Source organism: Myxocyprinus asiaticus, chromosome 39 (assembly GCF_019703515.2).
Source record: "Myxocyprinus asiaticus isolate MX2 ecotype Aquarium Trade chromosome 39, UBuf_Myxa_2, whole genome shotgun sequence".
NCBI classification, from domain to species: Eukaryota; Metazoa; Chordata; class Actinopteri; order Cypriniformes; family Catostomidae; genus Myxocyprinus; species Myxocyprinus asiaticus.
The window spans coordinates 10,597,263-10,621,241 of NC_059382.1; the positions used below are offsets into that span (position 1 = coordinate 10,597,263).

General features: G+C 38.3%; 1 protein-coding gene across 5 annotated transcripts; it reads right to left on the bottom strand.

Annotated features, from left to right (window-relative positions):
* Positions 1-1,634: 1,634 nt before the first annotated feature.
* On the bottom strand, positions 1,635-23,587 carry LOC127430103 (spartin-like). 5 transcript variants are annotated; one of them, XM_051679583.1, is made up of 9 exons: positions 23,452-23,587; positions 21,702-22,489; positions 17,070-17,267; positions 9,814-9,958; positions 8,329-8,523; positions 7,957-8,115; positions 3,627-3,717; positions 3,404-3,448; positions 1,635-2,724 (listed from the first exon to the last, which is right to left on the bottom strand). In XM_051679583.1, the coding sequence occupies exons 2-9, from the start codon at positions 22,485-22,487 to the stop codon at positions 2,523-2,525; spliced, it is 1,821 nt and encodes a 606-aa protein (XP_051535543.1). In that variant the 5' UTR covers positions 22,488-22,489; positions 23,452-23,587; the 3' UTR covers positions 1,635-2,522. The 5 variants fall into 5 exon arrangements, with proteins under 5 accessions (XP_051535543.1, XP_051535540.1, XP_051535541.1 ...); XM_051679580.1 differs by having other exon boundaries at positions 17,013-17,267; XM_051679581.1 differs by having other exon boundaries at positions 17,013-17,267; positions 21,702-22,514.
* Between the last annotated feature and the right edge of the window lie 392 nt (positions 23,588-23,979).

The window sequence follows — 23,979 nt, forward strand, 5'->3', positions numbered from 1 at the left end:
TTGAGATCCAGGCTCTTCGCTGGCCATGGCAGAACACTGACATTCCTGTCTTGCAGGAAATCACGCACAGAACGAGCAGTATGGCTGGTGGCATAGTCATGCTGGAGGGTCATGTCAGGACGAGCCTGCAGGAAGGGTACCACATGAGGGAGGATGTCTTCCCTGTAACGCACAGCATTGAAATTGCCTGCAATGACAACAAGCTCAGTCCGATGATGCTGACACACACCGCCCCAGACCTTGACGGACCCTCCACCTCCAAATCGATCCCGCTCCTGAGTACAGGCCTCGTGTAACGTTCATTCCTTCGACAATACGTAGACTTTGTCAGTTTGAACCAGTCTGGCCATTCTCTTTTGACCTCTCTCATCCACAAGGCGTTTCCGTCCACAGAACTGCCGCTCACTGGATAATTTTAGTTTCTGGCACTATTCTGAGTAAATTCAAGAGACTGTTGTGCGTGAAAATCCCAGCATATCAGCAGTTACAGAAATACTCAAACCAGCCCATCTGGCACCAACAATCATGCCACAGTCCAACTCACTGAGATCAAATTTTTTCCCCCATTCTTATGGTTGATGTGAATATTAACTAAAGCTCCTGACCCATATCTGCACTGCACTGCTGCTACACAATTGGCTGATTAGATAATCGTATGGATTTTTGTTGGTGCCAGACGGGCTGGTTTGAGTATTTCTGTAACTGCTGATCTCATGGGATTTTCACACACAACAGTCTCTAGAATTTACTCAGAATGGTGCCAAAAAAAAAAAAAAAAAAAAAAAACATCCAGTGAGCGGCAACTCTGCGGATGGATACACCTTGTTGATGAGAGGTCAACAGAGAATTCTTCGGTAACTCAAATAACCATTTTGTAAAATTGAGGTGAGAAGTACATCATCTCAGAATGCTATTCTGAGATGCGGGTGAAGTACACAATATTAGGCAGGTGGTTTTAATGTTGTGGCTGATCAGTGTGTGTGTGTGTATAGATAGATACTTTTCATGTAGTTTATTTTTGCATTATCTTCTTTAAAAGTGGTTAAATTCCATCTCAGATCAGGGCTGGTTGTTCCCATTTCATTCCTTTAAGCGCTTCAATTGCTATTGCACATTACCTTTCACTGCAGGCATACCTCTGTTCTATTTAAATACTGCATGGGCAGAGAAAGGTTACCGTACATGCAGACCAACTGAAAATACAATAGAGACTCAAGCATCACTAAAACAGTGCCACAGAAAATTTAATTAATAGCATAACATTTAAGGCATTCCTTTTATTACCCTATATCTAAAAATAAATAAATTGTGAGAACACTAGATGGCAGCACTACACTTAAATTGCAATTCATCTGCATAGAGCAGTAATGAAGGATTAACCAGTTACAAGACTTAAGCATTCAGTTATGATTTGCAAAAACAGGCCAGCTTGGTCAATATTTACAGTATACACACAGAAAACAAGTGTATGAAATTGTGTGTGATCTTAATATATAATACTAGATCATGTTAATGTTCCTTTTTAAGGCCAGCTACTTTGAACTAAAATCCTCATGTCTTGAATATATCTAATGAACGCATTGACAATGATTGTTTTTCGCATCATCTCAAAATGTTTAAAGCACACAAAAGACTAAGTTTAAAATGTTTAATTTATCATGTCAGATATCCATAGGCTTTTCTTTGTCATAAATCAAACTGACTTTTGGTTAAACTGTTGATACTTATAATTCACAGTGTCAGCACATTCAAATGAGAGGTACAGTATATTGCATATACGATGTACGAGCTACAAGTATCCATGAAACCAAGTACAAGAAATAATTCTTAAAGTTTAGGGCATGTTAATGATTACAGTGAAATGTGAATGTTATGACACAGTCAAGGCCATTTTATATCTCTAATTACTTATGTAGTCATTTGCAAACATTGCAAAATAAAAGAAAATACCCAGAAACAAAACATATACCATAAAGCATTCTAATATAGATATTATAAACAGCTTTAATATATGTATATTTATATTAAAACACAAGAATATTATATTTATTAAGGCTCTATGGGAAAACAGAACAAGTATACCTTTGGCTTGCACTCTGTTTAAGGTGTTCATTTTGAAACAAACCATGCACACTTATAGAGGTTTTAATATGACCCAACTAAATGTGGATCCCAATAAATCATTGGCTTTTTGGAGATACTTACATTTCACTTTGCTGGTGAAGTGTAAGGCAAGATCAGAAATACCATTCAGCATGTAGGACTGTCAGTCAACTTGTTTTAAAGTGCATTTATTATTTACCCTGTGATATAGAGTCAGTAGTATGCAGTGCAGAGATGTCATGGCTGTGCTACTGCTAACACAGTTAACTGTAGTTACTGTAGTAGTCTCATCAGGGTCTTTGGAGTTCGGTGGTACCAACATCAAAAGGACTACTCCAAAAATCAATCTCTTGATAGCATACACTTTGGTTTGCTCTTGAAAATAGACACCTGAAACAAAAGTCTGAACAATCTGAACTCTATTTTTGGTCTTTATGTTTTTCAACTTGACTGTTCGGCTCATGGACTTTATAGTCTGCCAGAATGGCATGGGCGGTCTCTTTTCCAGTCTTCTTCACCACTGCCTTGATCCCAAGGTTGTCGATATTGAAGGCAGTGACACCCACATTGATGGCCGAGTTGACAGCGTGGTCTGTGGCCCGGCCCGCTTCAGCCCCATACCTTGATTACAGATAACCCAGATTGAGCAAAAGAGAGGAGGGATTGATGAAAGATAAAGAGGTAATGGAATAAGCTTTAGGAGACTGAAAATTCTCAAAGTAGAGAAATGCAGTTAAAAACTTCAGCATGCAGGCTCTGGAGAAAATCAGAACTTGATTTGGAATGTAGAATTAATCCTACAGAAGGCAAATGCATGTTCATTGTCCTAAGACATGCCAGAATCAAATTCAAAATGGTAAATTCTTTTGAGAACAGTAAGAAAGGGAAGAATCCAGAATGATTATTGGCAAGACTTAAACTTTAAATATCAGAATACACACACACACACACACACACACACCTCAGCAAAATTACTAATTTAGCCAAATTAAGTTTGCCATCAGATTAAACCATATTAAACTATAAGGTTAAACCTGTTGATGCAACAGCATAATTAAGGCAGGCTTAAAGGTTTAAAAATAAGCCAATAAAGATGGTGAAATTAATTTCAGCTGTTAGGTTACGATATTCATTATTAGCAAGTGAGGATGCTAATGGACATGCAAAATCATTATTTCCAATAAATCATTAGCATTGCATGCAAGGGCTGACCAAATCAGACACTCAAATCAGCCACAAACTTAAGTTTTAGCCATGCTTGTAACCATTAAGGTAGTTTTGATGAAGGGAAAATGTGTACTTTTTCTCATTTGGGGGGTCTGAAATGTTCTCTAGACCCCTAAATCTGCAAACAAATAAATTGAAGAACTAGTGTGAGTGCAGTTTCATTTTCTGATCAAGGTATTTTTTTGTGTGTGTGCGCTAAAGTGCAGATGTCAACAATTGCCAGTGCAGAAACATAAAACAAATTATTAGCATGATCAACCTCCAAACCAGATGCAAACATTTGTGGAGTCACTTACTTGTGTTTCACAGTGGTAACAGTCTCTGTCGCAACACTCTTTGCGATGTTCTTTGCTGAAACTTCCAAGCCCGTCCACATTGTTGCAAATCCTGCATATGTTTAAATCATCAAAATATTATGGACTAAGCACTTTATGGCAGATCACACCATTTAATGTGTGTAATTTAAACTATTTATTACATTGGGACAAATGTGAATGAACACTGAGCCTTATCAGTAACATCCGGTGGTCCCTTTTTTTGCTCTAAAGATATTTGAAGACATCTGAATTAAACTGAAAATGTTTTTCTAAAATGTAACATGACTCTAATAGTAGGTATAAAAAAAGATATGTGGTCAAGTAAATATTAAGATTTCATTTAGTTACTGTTATACAATAACAAATTATTTATTTCATGATTATTTAATTATTATTTCTAATTATTTAACAATATCATGCTTACCATTTCTCACAGTATAAATGGGTCTTTATACATAATATATTGCTGCCTTTTAAATTATTATTATTTTTTTTTATAAGGAGGTCCCTTGCACAGGGATTATCATATTTGGGGGTCCTTGGAATCAAAAAGTTTGAGAAACCCTGGTCTGATCAAGAATCCCTTAGGGACAATAATGTTCTGTACATTTCATTTAAAGTTAGTCATTTACTCTTTCATGTTCCAAACCTATATGACTTTTTCTTTGGTGGAATACAAAATGAGATGTTAAGGAGAAATGTTAACCTCAGTCACCATTCACTTTTATCATATGGCAAATAAGATGCATTGAAAGAGAATTCTGACTGCGGCATTCTGAATAAAGAACACTCTGCCTAACTTCTCCTTGTGTTTCAAACAACATTAGCGTGAGTGAACAATGATGAAAAGAATATTCAATTTTGGGTGAAATATCCCAAATGAAAATTCTCATCATTTACTCCCCCTCATGCATCCTAGATGTGTATGTATGACTTTCTTCTGCAGAACACAAACAAAGATTTTAAGAAGAATATCTCCGCTCTGTAGGTCCATACAATGCAAGTGAATGGCAGGGTTCCCACTCTTTTTAAGGCACAACTTTCCAGGACATTTCCAGGACACTTTATGTGCCCAACAAGGGTAATATTTAAGCAAGAACACGTGCATCTATTTAAATTGAGCTTTTATTTTGGCATTTCTGTGTTTATGGTAGTTTCTCACCTCCAGATAAGCAGTTTGCTACATGGCCAAGCTGTGATTTAATTAAATAAATACATGGTCTGTATGTGCTGTGCATTTCAGAGTGCTCTCTGTCTCTGTCATTTCACACACAAGAGTGCGCATGATGATCATGAGGTGTTTTTCAGTGTATGAGTGGCCGTCTCTAAACATTCAATTTGAAGTCCACATCACATGCAGATTACCTATTAATTAAATTACATCATAGACTTTAGTTTAATTATCACACTAGCACACACCATAATTTTACATTCAAACATTCATTTTTGTCCAAATATTTCATTTGTCCAAGACATTCTGCGTTTTATTGCTAATGCCATTTTGATGACTAGATCCTGTGTTTTCCGCATACTACATGTGGTAACCGCAGTACAAGCTGACTCCAATCGTTGAATTATTGAAAATGAATTCACATCCTGAGGTATTAAGGCCGAATCACCACAATACCAACCCAGTGTGTATTTTTTTTTTTAAATCAGTGGTCCATCTGTCATCGTTGTCATGCAAACTCATGAGGGGCAAAAAAGGTGAGACTCACTGATCCATAAACATGTTTTCCAGGGTTATTTTTTATTTACTTTTTTAAAGAAAAGGTAAAAAGCACCAACTTAAGCTATTTTAATGACTCAAGTATAGCAAATTATCTGCAAAAATAAAGGCTACTTTGTTGTGGCTTGCTTCTGTTTTACAAGTTTGTTCAGTTTCATTACTTGACTAGTTTAGAAACCATTTCTGGAGATGCCACTAGGTGCCGATAAATGAGCGTCTTATGTGCAATGAGTGAGTCACTGAATCATTTTGAGATGTTCACGACCAAAATATGCCAAGAGACTTTATAGTATTTAACCATTATAAGAACAAAGCAAACTCCATGTCCGGCTTTTGCCACTTTTTCCAGGCTGTTACTGAACTCTCTCACTGGCCTAAAATTTTTAGTTTCAATAATGTTCTTTTGTCATTGTAAAGAGCATTTCAAATGAGATGAGTCGAGGCGTAAACGCTCTGCTCAATGCCAGCGTCAAATGGCGCTTTGCCCTCCACATGACAAGCGTTGCAGACAGCGTCATAGAGGGGTGAATTTACAAGCTTGCCATGCAAGAAAGTGGGAGGTGTGCACAATAAACATTGAAAATGTGTTTGGAAGAGAAAAATATGGAATGCAGAAAATAAAGAGGACTCGCTTATATTTAGGCAAAGTCTTTCTAGCAAGTTAGTCCACTGTAGGCCATCTTTGGAATGCTCTCGGGAGGCTATTTCCAGTAATGCCAGTGTAGCTCCTATCTATTTGAAAGGGGAAAGACCAAAATCTCAAAAACGATTGGTCAAGATTGATCAAAGAACAAATATCAAATCAGCAATAAACTGACAATACCAGAATCATAAATTGTGATTCCTTACCTAATATTGCACTAAAAAACGCAATTTTCCCAGCTTGTATAGCAAATGCGCATGCGCGTTCTAAAGTTGATTGACAGATGATGTCTGTATCTAAAAGGTGATTGGCTCTTTTCACTTAGGCAGGACTTCCTTTATACATCCGTTGACCGTTGGGAGCACAGAGCTCCTTGGTTGACTGTTCCAATTTCTCCCATTCATTACAATAGAAGTGGTCCATCTCTGCGAAATAATCTCCGATTTAGGACTTGCCATTTTTTTTTAGGTGAATGAATTATTGTAGTTCAATAACTGGTGTCTCTGGGTACTTGGAAACAATAAAAGGTAATAATTAAAATAAATTATAAGAGCCCCAGATTCAATATCCCTTCATAAAATTGGACAGTTTTAAAATATTTATTGCAGCTTTGTACTCTCAAAGACATTATTTGTGTGAGGCAAAAACGTGTGTGAAAAACACTTGTTTGAAGTTGGAGCCGAGATTGCACCGGTGTGTCACTTCAGAGTCTTCAATGTATTTGGCAGCGCTGACGCGAGTAATGTGAAATCCCCTCAACGTGCATGAACGTCAGTCACTTTTACGCATTAATAGCTATTCTACCCTTTTCTCTCAGTGATGAGCAAGGTAGACTCACATGCTGATGCTGAAGTAAACAAACAACATACCCCTCTCAATCAGTCGGTCGGTACAAGTACCAGGTCATTCAGTTTATGAATGAGAAGTTTAACGAGTGCTGGCACTTCTCACCGTGCACATGCTGCTGTAGCCAAGAACAAGACTGGTTACACCTACAGCCAATCAAGTGATCTGCCTCGGTTGGACCGCAATTGCAAAGCAAACAATTGGCTGTTGCTGTAATCAAATCACGATGGTGTAGGCGCCCATAACTGTTGACGTTGTTTCACAATGCGCAGCCACCGGCAGTGACGAAACTAAACGAATGTGTGTATTTGACACCTATTCCAAGTCCTGATCTTTACCATGTTTTTGTGCATGTAAATGTAAACCTTGCTAGCAACACAATCGAACCATTTTATTATACTAAAATATTTCCCAAGACAAAAAATTTTCCAGGACATTTCCATGACTGGAAAACCTGGAATTTTGCAATGCAGTTTTCCAGGATGTGTGGGAACCCTGAAAGGGTGCCAAAATTTTGAAGCTCCAAAATGCACAAAGTCAGCTTAAAAGCAATCCAGACTCCAGTGGTTAAATCGATAACTTCTGAAGCGATATGATTGGTGTGGGTGAGAAAGATCAATATTCTCACCAATACCTATCATATCACTTCAGAAGATATGGATTTAACCACTGGAGTGTTATGGATTACTTTTATGCTGTGTTTGTGCATTTTGGACGCTCAATTTTGGAACCCATTCACTTGCATTGTATCAACCTACAAAGCTGAAATATTCTTCTAAAAAAATCTCCATTTGTGTTCAGAAGAAGAAAGTCATACACATCTGGAATGGCATGAGGGTGAGTAAATGATAAGAGAATTGTTATTTTTGGGTGAACTATCCCTTTAAGTGCTTGCTGTCTAATCAATAATGCCTTAGAGACCACAATGTAACTACTTTGTTTTAAGTAGCCTTGGTAAGAAATGGTCTCCCAAGAGCATAAATGTAAATGCAAGTAAGTGTGACTAATGTGACCAAAAATAGAAGAGGAGATAAATAACTATTAAATGAAAAGGGTAAGAGATCATTTCTGGTTTGAGTGAGCCATTTTACCTTGAACTCCACTGGCTGCAACCACCATGGCACCATCAATATTGGAGCGCCCGTCCTTGTCTTTCTTCAGAGACTCTGGAATAAGCTTTCCTCCATGTTTCTTTACATGGGGTGCCAACTCTCGGCCAACATGGCCAGCGACAGTGCACAATCCATCCACTGAAACAGTGCAGACATGTTTTCTGGTTCTGAGCCCAATTAATCAAACATAAATGGTGTGCATCTCATCTTTTTTTAGGAAAATCAATGCAATTAGTAATTTACTGTCAGATCTTCCTATGACAAAGACTGGGCAAAGACTTCTAAAATGTGACATTTCAGGCAGAGTCACTCTCTGCAGCAATGAGTTTATCAAAAAAAGCACTTCCTTACCAAGGAACTGGCTGACTTTCACAGCTCCACCTGTGGCCTGTTTGGCTACATGGAGGCTTTTGGTTACAGTTGGGCTGACATGGGCTGGTTTGTCCTCTGGGGTGATGTGCTCTCGTAGTTTGGTTGCTCCTTTATGGATGGCTTTCCCTGTATACTCCGCCCCCTTCACCAGACCCCAGCTCAGCCATGAAGCCCCTGTCAATATAATTATAATTTTAAAATTAAGAGTAAAACTGCATATAACCTCCTTTGAAAATGTGTGTTTTTTTTTGTTTTTTTTTTAAACGGCAAAGTATATCTGTTCCTGTCCCCAAGGCAAATTCCTACTTGCTGGGTTATGGGCTTTTAGTTAAAAAAGCTGTCAAAATACAATAGCATTTTTGTTCTGCTAAGGTGTTCATTTGGTGATTTTTCTCCTGTTTGTGGACATCCCTGAAAATTACCGAGAACTCTGAGAACTCGGCTAGTCGAAGAGCATTGATGACTGGTGTAATGGAAAATTATTAAGACTTTGTATTCTATTGTTTCTCTTCTGGGTACTTTGTGTTCTCTCTGTCCGTTATCTCCCCTGCAAATGATATGAGTGTACGCTCTGTACGCTGCTTAGTGATAAAAAGGTGTGCATCCTTTAGTTGACCCTACTCCTTATTCTGCCCAGCAACTGCGTTAGTAGCGTAAGACACAAGAAGTTCACGCGCCCGAGGCATGGACACTGAGTGGTCAGTGCAGAGAGAAGCCAGTCTTCTCCTGGCACAGGGTATCACTGAAACCACGCCCGGCAGAGTATAAGACAGAGGACACAAAGAGCTCTTTGCTCTTCACCTGTGGCAAACTTTCTGTACGGTGACTGAGACTACTTGCAAGTATTATTAAAGATCCAGAAAGACGTTTTCTGTCTCCAGAGTTTCTTACTTTATGGAATTTCAACAACACTGGTTAAAACTAAATGTGGGTGTGGTTTGAAATTGGTCATGGTGTTCTTTATTTCCCTCCAAACTAATTTTAAAATGACGCAACACGTACTATAACTGCAGGCTCCGTTCATCCCAAGTGCTTTAGTTCGTTCAGGGGAAACAAATTTATAGTATAAATTAGGCTTTACTTAGAACTAATCAGTTGAGCATGCTTCTCCAATAAAAAGCAAATGTTTGTCTCCACTAGCTCTGCCACTGAAACAACTTTTTATTTTCAACTGACATCAAGCAAGCCCTCTTATTTTTAACCCCTCCTATTCAACCATCTGCCATATAAATACCACTTTTAACAATTTATGATTAAACAGTCTCTGTGAATATCCAGTCTCAATCAATGCATGCCAAATTAAATACTATTATAGTAAAATGAGTTGCAAATGCTTTTTATGTTTACTTTAAAGCAATAAGTTATCAGAAGCTGTGCTTAGAGAAATTTTAGCATTCTTAAATTGGTGTTAGGCAAAATGCATAGATTCACCAATGCATTGATACTCTATCTAGGACCAGTTACCTGTCAGGATCCCCTGGGCCACCTTCTCGCTCCATTCAGGAAGTACCTTTTCCTCCTCGGCAGCAGGGGGTGCTGCTTCAGCTGCAGGAGGCCCCATTGGCACCTTCTTGCCCAGGTTAATGGTATCTGTTGCACCATCTGTTGCCTTGGGGACACATGATAGCGGGCAACAGTAAAAACAAAGCATCCTGCAGAGTGGAGTACCAGGCTCAAGCAATCACTACAAGCATATGGTGACATAAGGATGCGTCTATGGGAGAGTAGTGTGTATAGTTAAGGAGAACATGTTAGAGAATGCTGCAAATCTGAATTTCAAGATTACTGCCCCTTTTGCCAAAAAAAAAAAAAAATCCTTTGTTGTCTCAAAATACTGGTCTTAAGCCAGGGAGTCAGCAGGGTCTGGTACAACAACCTGCTATTACCACAACAATGGTGGTGTTTGTTGTCGCCCCCTCCTTTACAGGGAACAGTGGCACTTGGTCCCAAACTCAGCAGCAGCAGTTCAGTGAAATTATTTCTAAAAGCAGACAAAGTTATTTGCAACCCAGAATCAATGCAATAAGATTATGACTCTTTAATGCAGCAAAATTAAACTGCATCCGTTTCATTCGCTAACTGTACATACACATATTTTGGGTAAAACCTGTGAGCAAACATTTTCATGCAGAAATCAAGATTCATCAATAAGTTTGCACTTTCATTTTTTCTAAATTAAACTTAATGCATACATAAAAATTACAGACTCCTGGTGGCCTCAACACATTGAACATGTTAAGCTTAAATGTTTATTATTTTGATTAGAAATTTTATAATTAAATTGACCTTGCAATAAGTCTCAAAGTAACAAATGATGTGTGTTATAGCTTAATCTGGGATCTGCATTAAAATACAGCCTGAATAAGTGTATAAACAACTGGCATGAGTTCCAAAACATCATCATGTGTAGTCGAGGCCTATATAAAAAGGTGTTTATTGCTTGAGAGAAAAAGAACCCCTTTAAATGGAAATGTTTTAGGCGTGCATCATCCCAATAACTAACTGTGGGCATACGTTCCCTCATTTAGAAAAATCCAGATTAGTCAACATTAGAATGAGGTTAAGAACAAATTTATGTGGGTATGCAGTTGGGAATTCAGTGGACATTTTGGTGCAAACTTTTCTGAGCACATACAGTATGTAAGAACAATTGGTCAAAGTAAATTTTTTTATTGATGGAGCACATTTAAAAACAAGTGTATACCATATAAAATACATGAATTCATAACTAAACAAAGATTAAAAATATAAGTATATAAAAAATAAAAAATAAATAAAAAACACATATTCCATGTTGTAAGTCACTGCAATTAAGTACTTGCAATTAGTCAGAGTAATTATTAATGAATGAGACAGTGTGCTGCAGTAATATTTGGCTCTACACTTCCTTTACCACTATCCTGAGGTGAGAAGGGAAACAGTCTTCTTGGTCTGCTAATAGCATCACAGCTAATTAATTCTCCTTCTCCTGACTACTTTGTATCCATGGGTTGCTGTGGTGAGTGTTAACAACAGTGGAGTGTGCCAGCTCAAAAAGCGCAAGCCAAGCCAACTTACTATTTCACGAGTAATGAACACCATACCCAAAACCAACTGAGTAAAACTCTGCTGAACATCTGTGTTAAAGGCAGTGCAAGCTACAGAAAGCTTAGAGGCATTGTAACACCCACATGAACTGTCAAGTGCATTTGGGCCTTAAATGAAGTGTGATTCAGAAGGTCCATTGAGAAAAGGAAACAGCAATTTACTTAAGGGCACACAAAGTAATGTTTCTCTGGCGATATAATAGTGGTCATGGATTTTATACTGGCAACTATCAGTGTGGATGCAACACCATGCAGAATCAAAAGTTTTTGGTTATGATTTTATTGTACATGTGCTCATATTCCACAACTGAAAGTCTGATAATAGAATGAAAGAAATGAAGGAAGGAATAAATGTTCCATTTATATAGTGCTTTTTCAGACACTACACTCAAAGCGCTTTGAGTTAACAGGGGACTCTCCTCAACCACCACCAGTGTGCAGCATCCACCTGGATGTGACGGCAGCCATAGTGCACCAGTACGCTCACCACACACCAGCTGTTGGTGGAGAGGAGAGAGTAGAGTTATAAAGCCAATTAATGAATGGGGATTATTAAGAGGCCATGACTGAGAAGGGCTAATGGGGGGAATTTGGCCAGGACACTGGGGTTACACCCCTACTCTTTACAAGAAGTGCCCTGGGATTTTTAATGACCACAGAGTCAGGACCTCTGTTTAATGTCTCATCCGAAGGATGGTGCATTTACAGTATAGTGTCCCCGTCACTAAAACTGGGGAATTAGTACTCACACAGACTGCAGGGTGAGCAGTCCCTGCTGGCCTCCCTAATACCACTTCCAGCAGCAACCTTAGTTTTCCCCAGGAGGTCTCCCATCCAGGTACTGGCCAGGCTCAACCCTGCTTAGCTTCAATGGGCAACCAGTCTTGAGCTACAGGATGATATGGCTGCTAGAGGGGTTACCGAGATCATTTGTGCTCTATTTTCGTCTGCACGCTTCGACCATGCGCTACGTCTTATAATTAGTGCTCTCACGAAAATGTTATAAGCGTATTGTATTGTCGTGCCAGCGCAAAGTGCAAGTGGACGTGGGTGGGTGTATTGTATAGCAATGAAGTGGTGCAAAAGCACAAATTGCTATTTTCCTGAGAAATAGCTCATTGCGACAAAACGTTTCAAAAGGCAGGTCGCTTTTCAGCACAAAGTCTAAACTCAATTCCTACATTTGCAGTTTGGAGATTCCACCAGCAGGTGGTAATTGAACAGGGAATATAGTGGAACATCAAATGACGTCCCTGACAATCACAGTTGTAGCCGTTTTATGAAAAAACTTCTAGGTGGTTTAACACAAAGTTTTTTTTTTCCCCAATTAATATTATCATTTCACAATTGTATTTATAATATAAAAAAAAAAAAAAAAAAAATCCTGATTTCTTCTGTTTTTATAGATCACGTATTAGTCATGTGTGTAGATCACATCACTTCATGTGTATATCTCATACTAAATTGTTTCAAAAATTCAAAACAAAATCTAACAAAAAAGGCAATCCGAGTAAACACAAACACAATTTCTAAATCATGTTATTAATTGAAGCAAAAGTTATCCAATACCAACTGGGCTTGTGTGGAAAAAGTATTTGCCCCCTTAGTTACTAAACCCCCAAATCTATGAAACTACATTCATAATGGGGTTCAGCTGGACTAGACACACCCAGGCCTGATTACTGTCCTGTTCAAACAAAACGAAACCTAAACAGAACTTTTCAGCAGCATAAAGTTGGCTAAAAGGTCTCAACCAGTAGCACACTATTGCAAGGTTGAAAGAAATTCCAGAAATTAGGGAAAAGGTGATTGAAATACATCAGTCTTTGAAGGGTAACAAAGCCATTTCAAAGGCTCTGGGACTCCAAAGAACCACAGTGAGAGCCATTATCTCCAAAACAGAAAAAAACTTGGCACAGTAGTGAAACTTCCCAGAAGTGGCCGACCTTCCAAAATTCCTCCAAGAGCACAGCAACGACTCATCCAGGAAGTCACAAAAAAGCCAAGGACAACATCCAAGGAACTGCAGGCCCCTCTCGCATCAATAAAGGTCACCGTTCAGGACTCCACTATCAAAAAGACACTGGCCATAAATACCATCCATGGAAGAGTGGCAAGGCAAAACCACTACTAACCTAGAAGAATATTAAGGCTCATCTGAATTTGGCCAAAACACACCTTGATGATCCTCAAACCTTTTGGGAGAATGTTCTGTGTACCGATGAGTCAAAAGTGGAACTGTTTGGAAGACAGGGGTCTCATTACATCTGACATAAATCAAACAGAATTCTGCAAAAAAAAAAAAAAAAAATAAATCATAGTACCTACGGTCAAGCATGGTGGTGGTAGTGCGATTATGTGGGGATGCTTTGCTGCTTCAGGACCAGGGCGACTTGCAGTAATTGAGGGAAACATTAATTTTTCTATCTACTAGAAAATCAAAGAAAAACAGTCCGTGAGTTAAATTATGGATTATGCAGCAAGACAATGATCCAAAGCATAGGAGTAAGTCCACCTCTGATTGACTCAAAAGCAACAAAATGAATGTTTTGGAGTAGCCTAAATCAAAGTCCTGACTGGAACCCAATTGAGATTCTGTGGCAGGACCTTAAATGGGCAGTTCATGCTCGAAAACCCCAAATGTGGCTGAACCAAAGCATTTCTGTAAAGGAGTGGGCCAAAATTCCATTAAAGCATTGTGAAAGACTGATTTCCAGTTATCAGAAGTGTTTGGTTGCAGTTGTTACTGCTAAAGGTGGCACAACCAGCTACTAAGTTTAAGGGGGCAGATCGATTTTCACATGGGTGATATACACTGGCAGCCAAAAGTTTGGAATACAGTTGAAAGCTATTTGGTTTGTTAAATGAAGCTTAACATTGTCTTTGTGTTTGTTTTTGAGTTGCCACAGAATGCAATAGACAGGCATGTCTTAAGGTCAATATTAGGTAAAAAAAAAAATGGCAAAAAAGAAACAGCTTTTTCTAGAAACTCAGTCAATCATTGTTTTGGAGGAATGAAGGCTATACAATGCTTGAAATTGCCAAAACACTGAAGATTTCATACAGAGGTGTACACTACAGTCTTGACAGCTGGCTCTAACAAGAACAGAAAGCGATGTGGAAGGCCCAGATGTACAACTAACAAGAGGATAACTACAATCAGAGTCTCTAGTTTGAGAAATGGATGCCTCACATGTCCTCAGCTGACAGCTTCATTGAATTCTACCTGCTCAACACCAGTTTCATGTACAACAGTAAAGACTCAGGGGTACAGGCCTTATGGGAAGAACTGCAAAGAAAAAGCCACTTTTGAAACCGAAAAACAAAAAGAAAAGGTTAGAGTGGTCAAAGAAACAAAGACATTGGACAACAGATAAAAAGAGTGTTATGGATCTTAACCCCATTGAGCTTTGAGATCAACTAGACTGTAAGGTGTGTGAAAAGTGCCAGACAAGACAGCCACATCTATGGCAAGTGCTACAGGAAGCATGGGGTGAAATGTCACCCGAGTGTCTGGACAAACTGACAGCTAGAATGCAAAGGATCTGCAAAGCTGTCATTGCTGCACGTGGAGGATTTTTTGATGAGAAATTTTAGTTCAAGAAGTTCCGAACATTTCTTTCAAATTGTAATAGTAATTTTTCATGTTATTAATGTCCTGACTATACATTGTGATCAGCTGAATGCCAATCTGGTGAATAAAAAGTACCAATTTCTTTCCATAAGACCAAAATCTGTAAATTATTCAAAATTTTTGGCCACCAGTGTAGGTGACGGATAACTTCTTTGCTTCAATAAAATAAATAAAATTATATTATATTTCAAAACTGTATTTTGTGTTTACTCAGGTTGCCTAAACAATTTAAACAATTAAATAAAACAATTTAGTATGAAAAATACACAAAAATAGAAGAAATCAGGAATGGGGCAAACATGTTTTCACAGCACTGTTTCCACATGTTGTCAGAGTGATTAAGTCACTGCAAAAGGAGTCGGTGAAAGAAGTTGGAGCACGTAAAATGTCTGGATGTGGTAGGATTGTTTTGAAACACTGTTACTTTGACTTTATTTTCGATTCTTTTGAAGTGTAATTTGAATTTAGAAATATTTTTGGTACATTTTCTTCATGTTTCAATTAGTGAATCTTATTTTTCAAAATCAAAATAGACCGGAAGTAGAAGTGTGTGCCGATACAATCACTGTTAACACTAGCAATGATTTGTGCATCAGTTGATGAAAATGATTAATACTTACATTCTCTACAATTTAATGGAATGTAAATCTGAATCCTGACAAGAAATCACATTTTCTATGTATATAAAAGGAGCGCGTGTCACTGTCATAGAAATAATTCTCTCTTCTAATTCATTGCATAGTCCATTTATGCTACCAACTTCTTATGAATGTGCTGTCTTTGTTTATATTGCTGGTGCTTCACAGGGAATGGACTATATAGTAGGATGCTGATGGTGCAATAGACAGAAGAACCTCAGAATTAAATTGCACTTGACCCAGCCCATTAGCGCGTTGCACGCAAAATTTCACCAAACCCATATGCACCTAGACTTAGCACATGCTTGCATGAAAATATCAAAACTTCATGGCCATACCCATTGACTTTGCATTTACTAAAAACACAGCACTAGCACTTTTAAAATAGTGCCCTTTATATCAAGTACTATTAAAGGAATGTTCCTGGTTCAATACAATTAAGCAAGTGCTTTTATAAAATTATTCGCTTCACATTTGTTTAAACCATCCAAAAATTGGCCACATTCGTGTTGTGTTCCCATTCACTTCCATTGTAAGTGCCTCACTGTAACCTTGACTTTTGCTGTTTTTAAAGAAAAGGAGGGACGAGTCAAATTATAAAAAAAATTTTTGGTAATCAACATTATGCCACAAATGCTGTTGATTGAGCTAAACTTGTATTGAATGCGGAACATTCCTTTAATTTCTATTTAATTTGTATTCATTATTTAAATGTTTGAGGAAAATACTAAGTGTACCTTTAAAAAAAAAAAAAAAAGCCCTATGTCATTTGGACATGTCAAATGCCCAAGTTTCTATCACTTAAGAACATAGAACAGAGTTATTTCAAAACAAAACAAAATTGAGAATGACCCCTACTGTCTTTCAGCATTATTTAAAATCTTCAAATTATACAACCCAAAAGGCACTTGTCATTCAGTGGTATTATTACAATGCTTTAGTACCTTGTTAAATAAATCTATTATCCTTTCAAAAACACCTGAAATCTGTAAAGATACTAAAGTGTTAATGAGGCAGGCAGATGCATTGATATTTGCCCAATGCATACAAACAATGTGCAACAATTTGGCCATACCAAACGCAAGCATAAAGCCCATGCATTTAAAGTATGTGAAGATCATGCATTTAAATTTTGTAAAACAATTACCACAGCGTAAAATTCTTGATGCTAGTCTGTTGCAGTAAAGAAAAAAACTCAAAGAATACCATACGGGGCAGCAGCAAGTGAGGTTAATATTAATATTCAGACTGCAGAGAGTTGAGTCAGTGACACACAAAGTGTGAAACAAAGTTGAGTTGCCACACCTGCTCAGAAGCTGCAGCTGACCCCTCTGTTTTTGAGGTGGGACTGGGGCAGCTCACCTGAACACGCAGGTCAGTCATCTGTGAGAGAAGGTTTTGGAAGGTCTCTCTTTCTCTTTGAGGAAGCTCAGAAGAAAGGACCACCCCAACGTAGGAGCCCGGGGTGGGAGCCATCATGTCTGGGAACATGTAGACCCCCGTGTTGCAAAGCAGAACCGGGGAGTCAGTGGCCATCAAGGGGTAAAGCCAGTCACAAACCTGAAATCATAATAAATTAATTGATCGACTGGAGTTGTGTGGATTACTTTGTTGCCTAAATATGCCTTTTAAACCATCAAACAGCCAGCAGCCTGATGGCACCCATTTACATACATTGTATGGACAAACTGAGCTGAAATCTGCTTATAAAAATCTTCACTTCAGTTCTGGTGAAGTCATACACAATGGTTAGTTTGAGTAAACTAACCCTTTAAATGTAGACATGTTTGTTTTGTGTCGACAAGTCATAATTATTTTGTGATAATTGAGAGCATGCCTCAAATGCTGTTAATAAAGCTTAGGTTATATTTAACGTGGGATATTCCTTCAATAATCAAGATTTTAAAAATGGTATGAAAACAAACCAAATAACTGAGAGACATGAAAGATTTCATCTACGATATTAAAATATCACATTGAGTAGTGGTCGACCGATATATCGCAGAGGCCGATAAATCGGCCGGTATTCTAATTTTAATTATCGGAATTGGCCGATAAATTTTCCCATTTGGCCAATTGCATGTGAAGCATGCTTGCACTGAAGCGTCCGAGACATGTAAACGACCAGTCACGGTTCGTTTTGTTGTTACATGCCACCGTGTTACTACAATAATAGACCGATGTCTCATTTAAATTGTCCACATATCAGAGCCACGGCAGACACGTTTGGGCTCATAATGTTAAAGTGCTCTCCTGTTTTATTCTCCCTCTCTCTCCTCACAGTTCCCTGCAACTTTTAACTGTCTTGTCTAATGATAAAAAGGCAAATATCAATAAAACTAATATCTTATAATGTCTGCAAATATACGCATCTCATTTAAACCAACCTCACACAACCTCAGCAGATCCAGCGTCCTGTGGAACGCTCATAAATCTTCCTCTTAATCACGTATTCTAACAGGCAAATATCAATAAAACTTCTATTATATACTGTCTGCAAATATCTCGTTTAAAAGATGTTATTCACGAACCTCACAAAAATCCAGCGTTTTCTTCCAGTCGAGCACTCATCTAATATCTTCCTCTGAAGCGCATATTATATAAGCCAGAATCAAAAACTTCAGGATCAAAAGTTCCTCTCATTCACAAATCATGATGGTCCGTCTGTAACAATCCAAGTAGGCGATCCAGGCCATTTAAACTGTCAGGAGATTGCTGTTTGAGTTGGATCAGCACAACTTCAAGGCTGTGTCCGAAACCAGGAAAATGCTGCCTCTGGAGGCTGTATACGGAGGTACGATGAAAAGACCAGTTTCCTTTAGAGTTCCATTCATTCAAAACAGATGTCAGTTAAACCATTAACTGATTAGGCAGCAAGGTAGCAAGTCAGCTGCCTACGCTTTCAGGTGCAGCACAAGGTAAAAGCGCTTCACATGTGCTATAAGTAAATGTCTTATTCACTATGCACTGCATGTAAAATTGGTTTGATTCGATGTTTTGAGTAAATGCGATGGCTAACGTGGACATGCCATCCATGTTTGCTGGACTACTGTGTGTACTGTTATTTCCTTCTTCCTAATATATTAATTTCTTCATGTGCAAATAAACTACTAAAATTTGATGACTAAACAGAAATCTGAAGAAACTGCTATCTACCATTATTTTTTGGTTTTGTGTGAAATTGAGTAAATATAGAGCTAAGGGGTTTTTTTTTTAGCAATTTTATTTTTGTTATTTACTATATTAATATCGGCATTGTATTGGCCTATTGCCCACCATGCTCTCTGGATATTGGCATTGGCTATTAAAAAACCCATATCGGTCGACCACTAATTTTAAAATTCAGTTTTTAAAGGATTCTCATCTAATGATTATACGCAAGTAAATATTAAAAAATAATTATGGATTAATGTGTTTTTTTGGGTGAAATTGTAATTGTCCCTTCAATCTCTGAGGAGGATCAGAATTTGAGATCCCATTCTGGAATTCATCCAACAGTTGAGAGCTAGAATCACTACAGTTGGATTTATTGATTGTACCCTCATGACTGCTAGCATTAAATTGGATTACCATCAAAGTCTTAACACAGCAACTGGAGGTTCTTTATTCAGCATGACACGGCTAATCTACAGCCTCAGTGTGGAGAGATGATATTGTCTCCATTAGGACTTAGGCGCCATTGGCTTTCATTTACTTTTTATGACTCACTTTTTTACTTCAGTACAATATCTCATATTGTGATGAAGGTCAACAATTTAAATTCTATCTGGTTATAAAGCTAATCAATTTCATTCCATAACACCAGGCAACTGGGTGACTGGGGCTTTCCCGGGATGGCATCATTCAGTAAAATCCTATTGGATTTAAGCAGTAAGCAGACACTCACATGACACTGCTAAGAAGCAAGGAATGAAGTAAGCCTCATTAAAGACAACACCATCTCAAATCTGCCAGAAGCTTTAGAGCCAGACAAAAGGTTGTGAAAGCAGGGTACAGGACACTATGACTTGAAAATAAGCCTCTCTGGACAGGAATTTAACAAAAGATCAGTCTTTATGGGCGAAAGAGATCTCGATATCTTTAAGTGAGATATAAAGGTGCTTGAACAATGACATACTATATACTGTAGGTCAAACAAACATTCTATAAATAAGCTAAAGGGTTCTCTTAATGGGTGCAGACTAGGGAAGCACAATATATCGGTGACTGTACCACGTTTACATGGTGACTGTGATTACTCTAAAATCAACTTGTTTAAAAAAAAACCTGGCAAAGCATAAAATCCACGTTTACATGACATTTGAAATAATCATGTTATTTTCTGATTTTTATGTCAAACCATGAAGAGGCATGCGCTCAACATGTGCGCACATTGGATGAGCCGGTAAGATCAGCAGTTAAGGTTTACATGCCACGTGAAATCGGCGTAATAGACAAAAATCTACCCATGTATTCTTACACCGTTTATGACCTCAAACCGTTAAAGGAATGCAGTTTATTCCATTTACATGACCACATGCGTTGTCGGCTTAAGCACAGTCCCTCCAACTTGGTCAAAAGGAGGGACAACACTCTTAAGAAAAAAAGAACTACATAGAAAATGAATTGACCACTAACAAAAGCCTTCACTGGCCAAAATCAAAGGACAATGAATCTACGTGCAGTTGCTAATTCGGGATGACTTCAAGGACTTTAACACAAACATTTATAGTTCATACAAAATCATTTTGATTAACCATTGACCCACAACACTTACATAGTTCTAAACATAACTAATATTGGCATTAATTCATTTTCTATTATACCATAATTTCATGTACAGCTGCTTTGAAACAACACCTGTTGTGAAAAGCATTATACAAATAAATTTGACTTGACTTGATCGGTGCATGGTTAACTATTGGTATTAGTCTAAATAGATTGACATTTGAAGCAGATCATATCAAGGCTTATTTTCCCAATTAATACGGTATAATATGCCAGGTTACAAAAGTACTAACTTTTTCTATCCTTTTTATAACATGCATTCAAATGTTTCCATGTTTTTATGAAGAATTGGAGCTTCATTGTAAACAGACAAAAGAGTATAAAGTTATAGAACTGGCCATCATATATTGGATCGGTTAACGGCCATAGTAAAAATAATTTTCAGTGAACGATACCTGCCAAAATTTCTATCTCTGTGCATCAATAGTAAAGACAACATGTTAGGCTATTGCTGGGCAAGTCTAAAAGTTTCTGCACCCAATAACAAACAGTTTCCAGGTATATTAAGCGTAATTATAGTACAGTGCTGTGAACAAGTATTTGCCCCCTTCCTGATTTCTTCTAGGTTTGTGTATTTCATACTAAATTGTTTTAGATCTTCAAACGAGAAATAAAAAAGCAACCTGAGCAAACAAAATACAGTTTTCAAAAAGTATGTATATATATATTTTTTTTATTGAAACAAAAAAAGATATCCAACACCCATGTGAAAAACTAACTGCCCCCTTAAACTTAATAGCTGGTTGTGCCACCTTTAGCAGCAACTAAAAATCGACCGATAACTGGAGATCACCTTTTTCCTCATTTCTGGAATTTCTTTCGACCTTGGCATAGTGTGCTACTGGGTAAGACATTTTAGCCAACTTCATGCTGCTGAAAGTTCTATTTAGATGTTGATTTGATTGAACAGTGCTGGCAGTAATCAGGCCTGGGTGTGCCTTGTCCAGCTGAACCCCCATTATGAATGGGGTTTCATAGATTTGGGGATTTAGTAACTAAGGGGGCAAATACTTTTTCCACAGGCCCAGTTGGTATTGGATAACTTTTTTCAATAAATAACAATTTAAAAATTTTATTTTGTGTTTACTCAGATTGCCTTTGTTTTAGGTTAGATTTTGTTTGAATTTTTGAAACAATTTAGTATGAGATATACACAAAAACAGAAGAAATCAGAATGGGGCAAATACTTTCACATCACTGTAAATGGCACACTTCGTGATTTCTTACCTGTAGGAAGGCAGGTGGTCTGTTTGGCATCCTTTCCGAGTGCTCATTTGTGAACTTTACGATGCGTAGGTACCCTGGGTAAGAGGGCGCACTAACTTGGCCGTCTGGGGTTACGAAGAAGATCTGCACTCCTTGAGGGAGGAAAAAGAGCTCCTCTCCATCCTCCCCCAGGCTCTGAGGAGAAGGTGTAGAATTAGATGTATGGCTGTAAAACTCATTGCCAACAAGGGAGAGCTCTCCTGAGTCAGTGCCATAAGAAATGGTCAGGTGACCATCAGCAGCTTGAGGCGTGTACACAGGTGGCTGATCGCATAAGATATTGTGTCGAGTTGTGGGGGATTTTTGGGGAGGCCCCTGCACCCCAGCCGGAGGCCCATCTGCAGCCCCAGCAACAAGCACCCGTGGCGGAGTCGGCCTCTCTGGTATGGCTTTTGGGACATCAGGGTAGAGCTTTTGAGGGGCCATGCTATTGCCCTCCAAGGTGTCTGAGGTGGTCTCCAGCATGGCTATACGAGTGGTTATGTTGCCGATGGTCTCCTGCATCTTGCGCTGCATCTGCCTTGCCACTTCCCAGGAGGGGCCAACGCACTCGTCGCCTTGCGAGGGCACACTAAGGGCCCTAAGGAGATGCTGTCGTCCTTGTCGATACAGATTGAGTGCCTCCGCCCTGTGCCCTGCCTCGTCCTCGGTGAGACCTTCATTGATGCATTCAAATGCCTTCTCGTACCCATCCTTGATCACCTGCAGTCTGGCTTGATCGAAGGCCTCCTGCTTTGCTTGTTCCATGCCTGAAAGGAGAACAAGTTGGAAATGCTGCCAATTCCATGTGGTTTATTATTACACAACTGGTGCCACAAATAAGAATGCTAGATGTGCCAGCATGCACGTGCCTTCAAAATAATCATGAAAATGTGTTCACAATCCATTTTACTTCTGTAATCTTATGCATTTCCAATTGAAACAGGATATTCAGTGAGAAAATTTAGGGTGGGATTTTATCCATTAGGAATGGAGTGTGAAAAGTGGGAACAACATTTCAGAATGGAGCCAGGTGGTTAGAGGGGACAGGTTGGAAATTAAGAGGGATTGGTGACATTGGGCAAAAAGGAAACTTGTTTTAGAGGCAGGGCAAGTTTTTTCCCTTTGGAATAATGTGCATGGAATTCATGCATGATAATACTATACAGTAGATGTCTTAACACAGTAAACCAAGTCATTTATTTCATGTTGACTAACAGTACAAAAAGTACCAAGTACCATTTTTGACATAGTATCCCATGGTCTATGAATATGGCAAATAATTCAGAAGCAAGGTATCAAAGTACCATTGTATCATCATCTGATGCATCACCGTTGCAGCACAATAGCACTTGTAAGGGAAGTACTTTAGATTAAATAATACTTAAGTGAAATTAAGTTACATTTCAGTTCTCAGATATATCTTTCCAGGCCTATCCGGATTAGACAGTTTACACTGATGTACTTGACCATGAGTGTGTCATAGGAGAGGATTTACAAACAAGACACAATTTAACATACTTTAGTAACTTAAAGAAAAATCTGGCTGGTAGTATAGAGTGCATTTGGAAACAAGTATTTTTAAGTCCTTTAACCACAGAAATAAGACATACTGAACGTGTTGCTAGCTGACATGTTGTTATAAAGCTCGAATATAACCCTCCACCTCTCATGTCCTACCCTCCACTAGATTTTGAGTATTGAACAAAAACAATCGCCTTTGATAACTTACCAGGAGATGTGATAAATGAAGTAAAATATGGAGTTAAATGGGTGTATTCAGCTGTATGGTAGGTTTGTTGACTGAACAGTTCCCTGACAGCTGAACTGTTGCTCGACTCATGCGTGTCTTGTACGTGACTAAAGAAGTTTTTCAAAGGACGAGCGTCGGATCCATATACGCTTCCGTGTTTAGTCACATGTTACTTACTGAAGTATTCGATTGGTTACAGGAGCATCCTAGACCAATTTCTCAGTTTTAAAACATACTTAAACAAATTCTCGGTTGTAGTCAAGAATATTAAATTGAAATTTATAGTTGAGCGTTTTACTATTGATAATTTATTTTAAATAAAATATTGTGTCAGTTTGAAACAGAGACCTACTCACTATGTAGATATTTGATATTTCCAAAGAAATACCATTAAATGCATAGAGTACTTAGAGTACTGACATCCATGTTATCGTTACCTTTACTCTCTTCTTTCACCATGTGGACATGTAGCCTTATCAGAGACCGTTTAGCCTGAGACAGAGCACT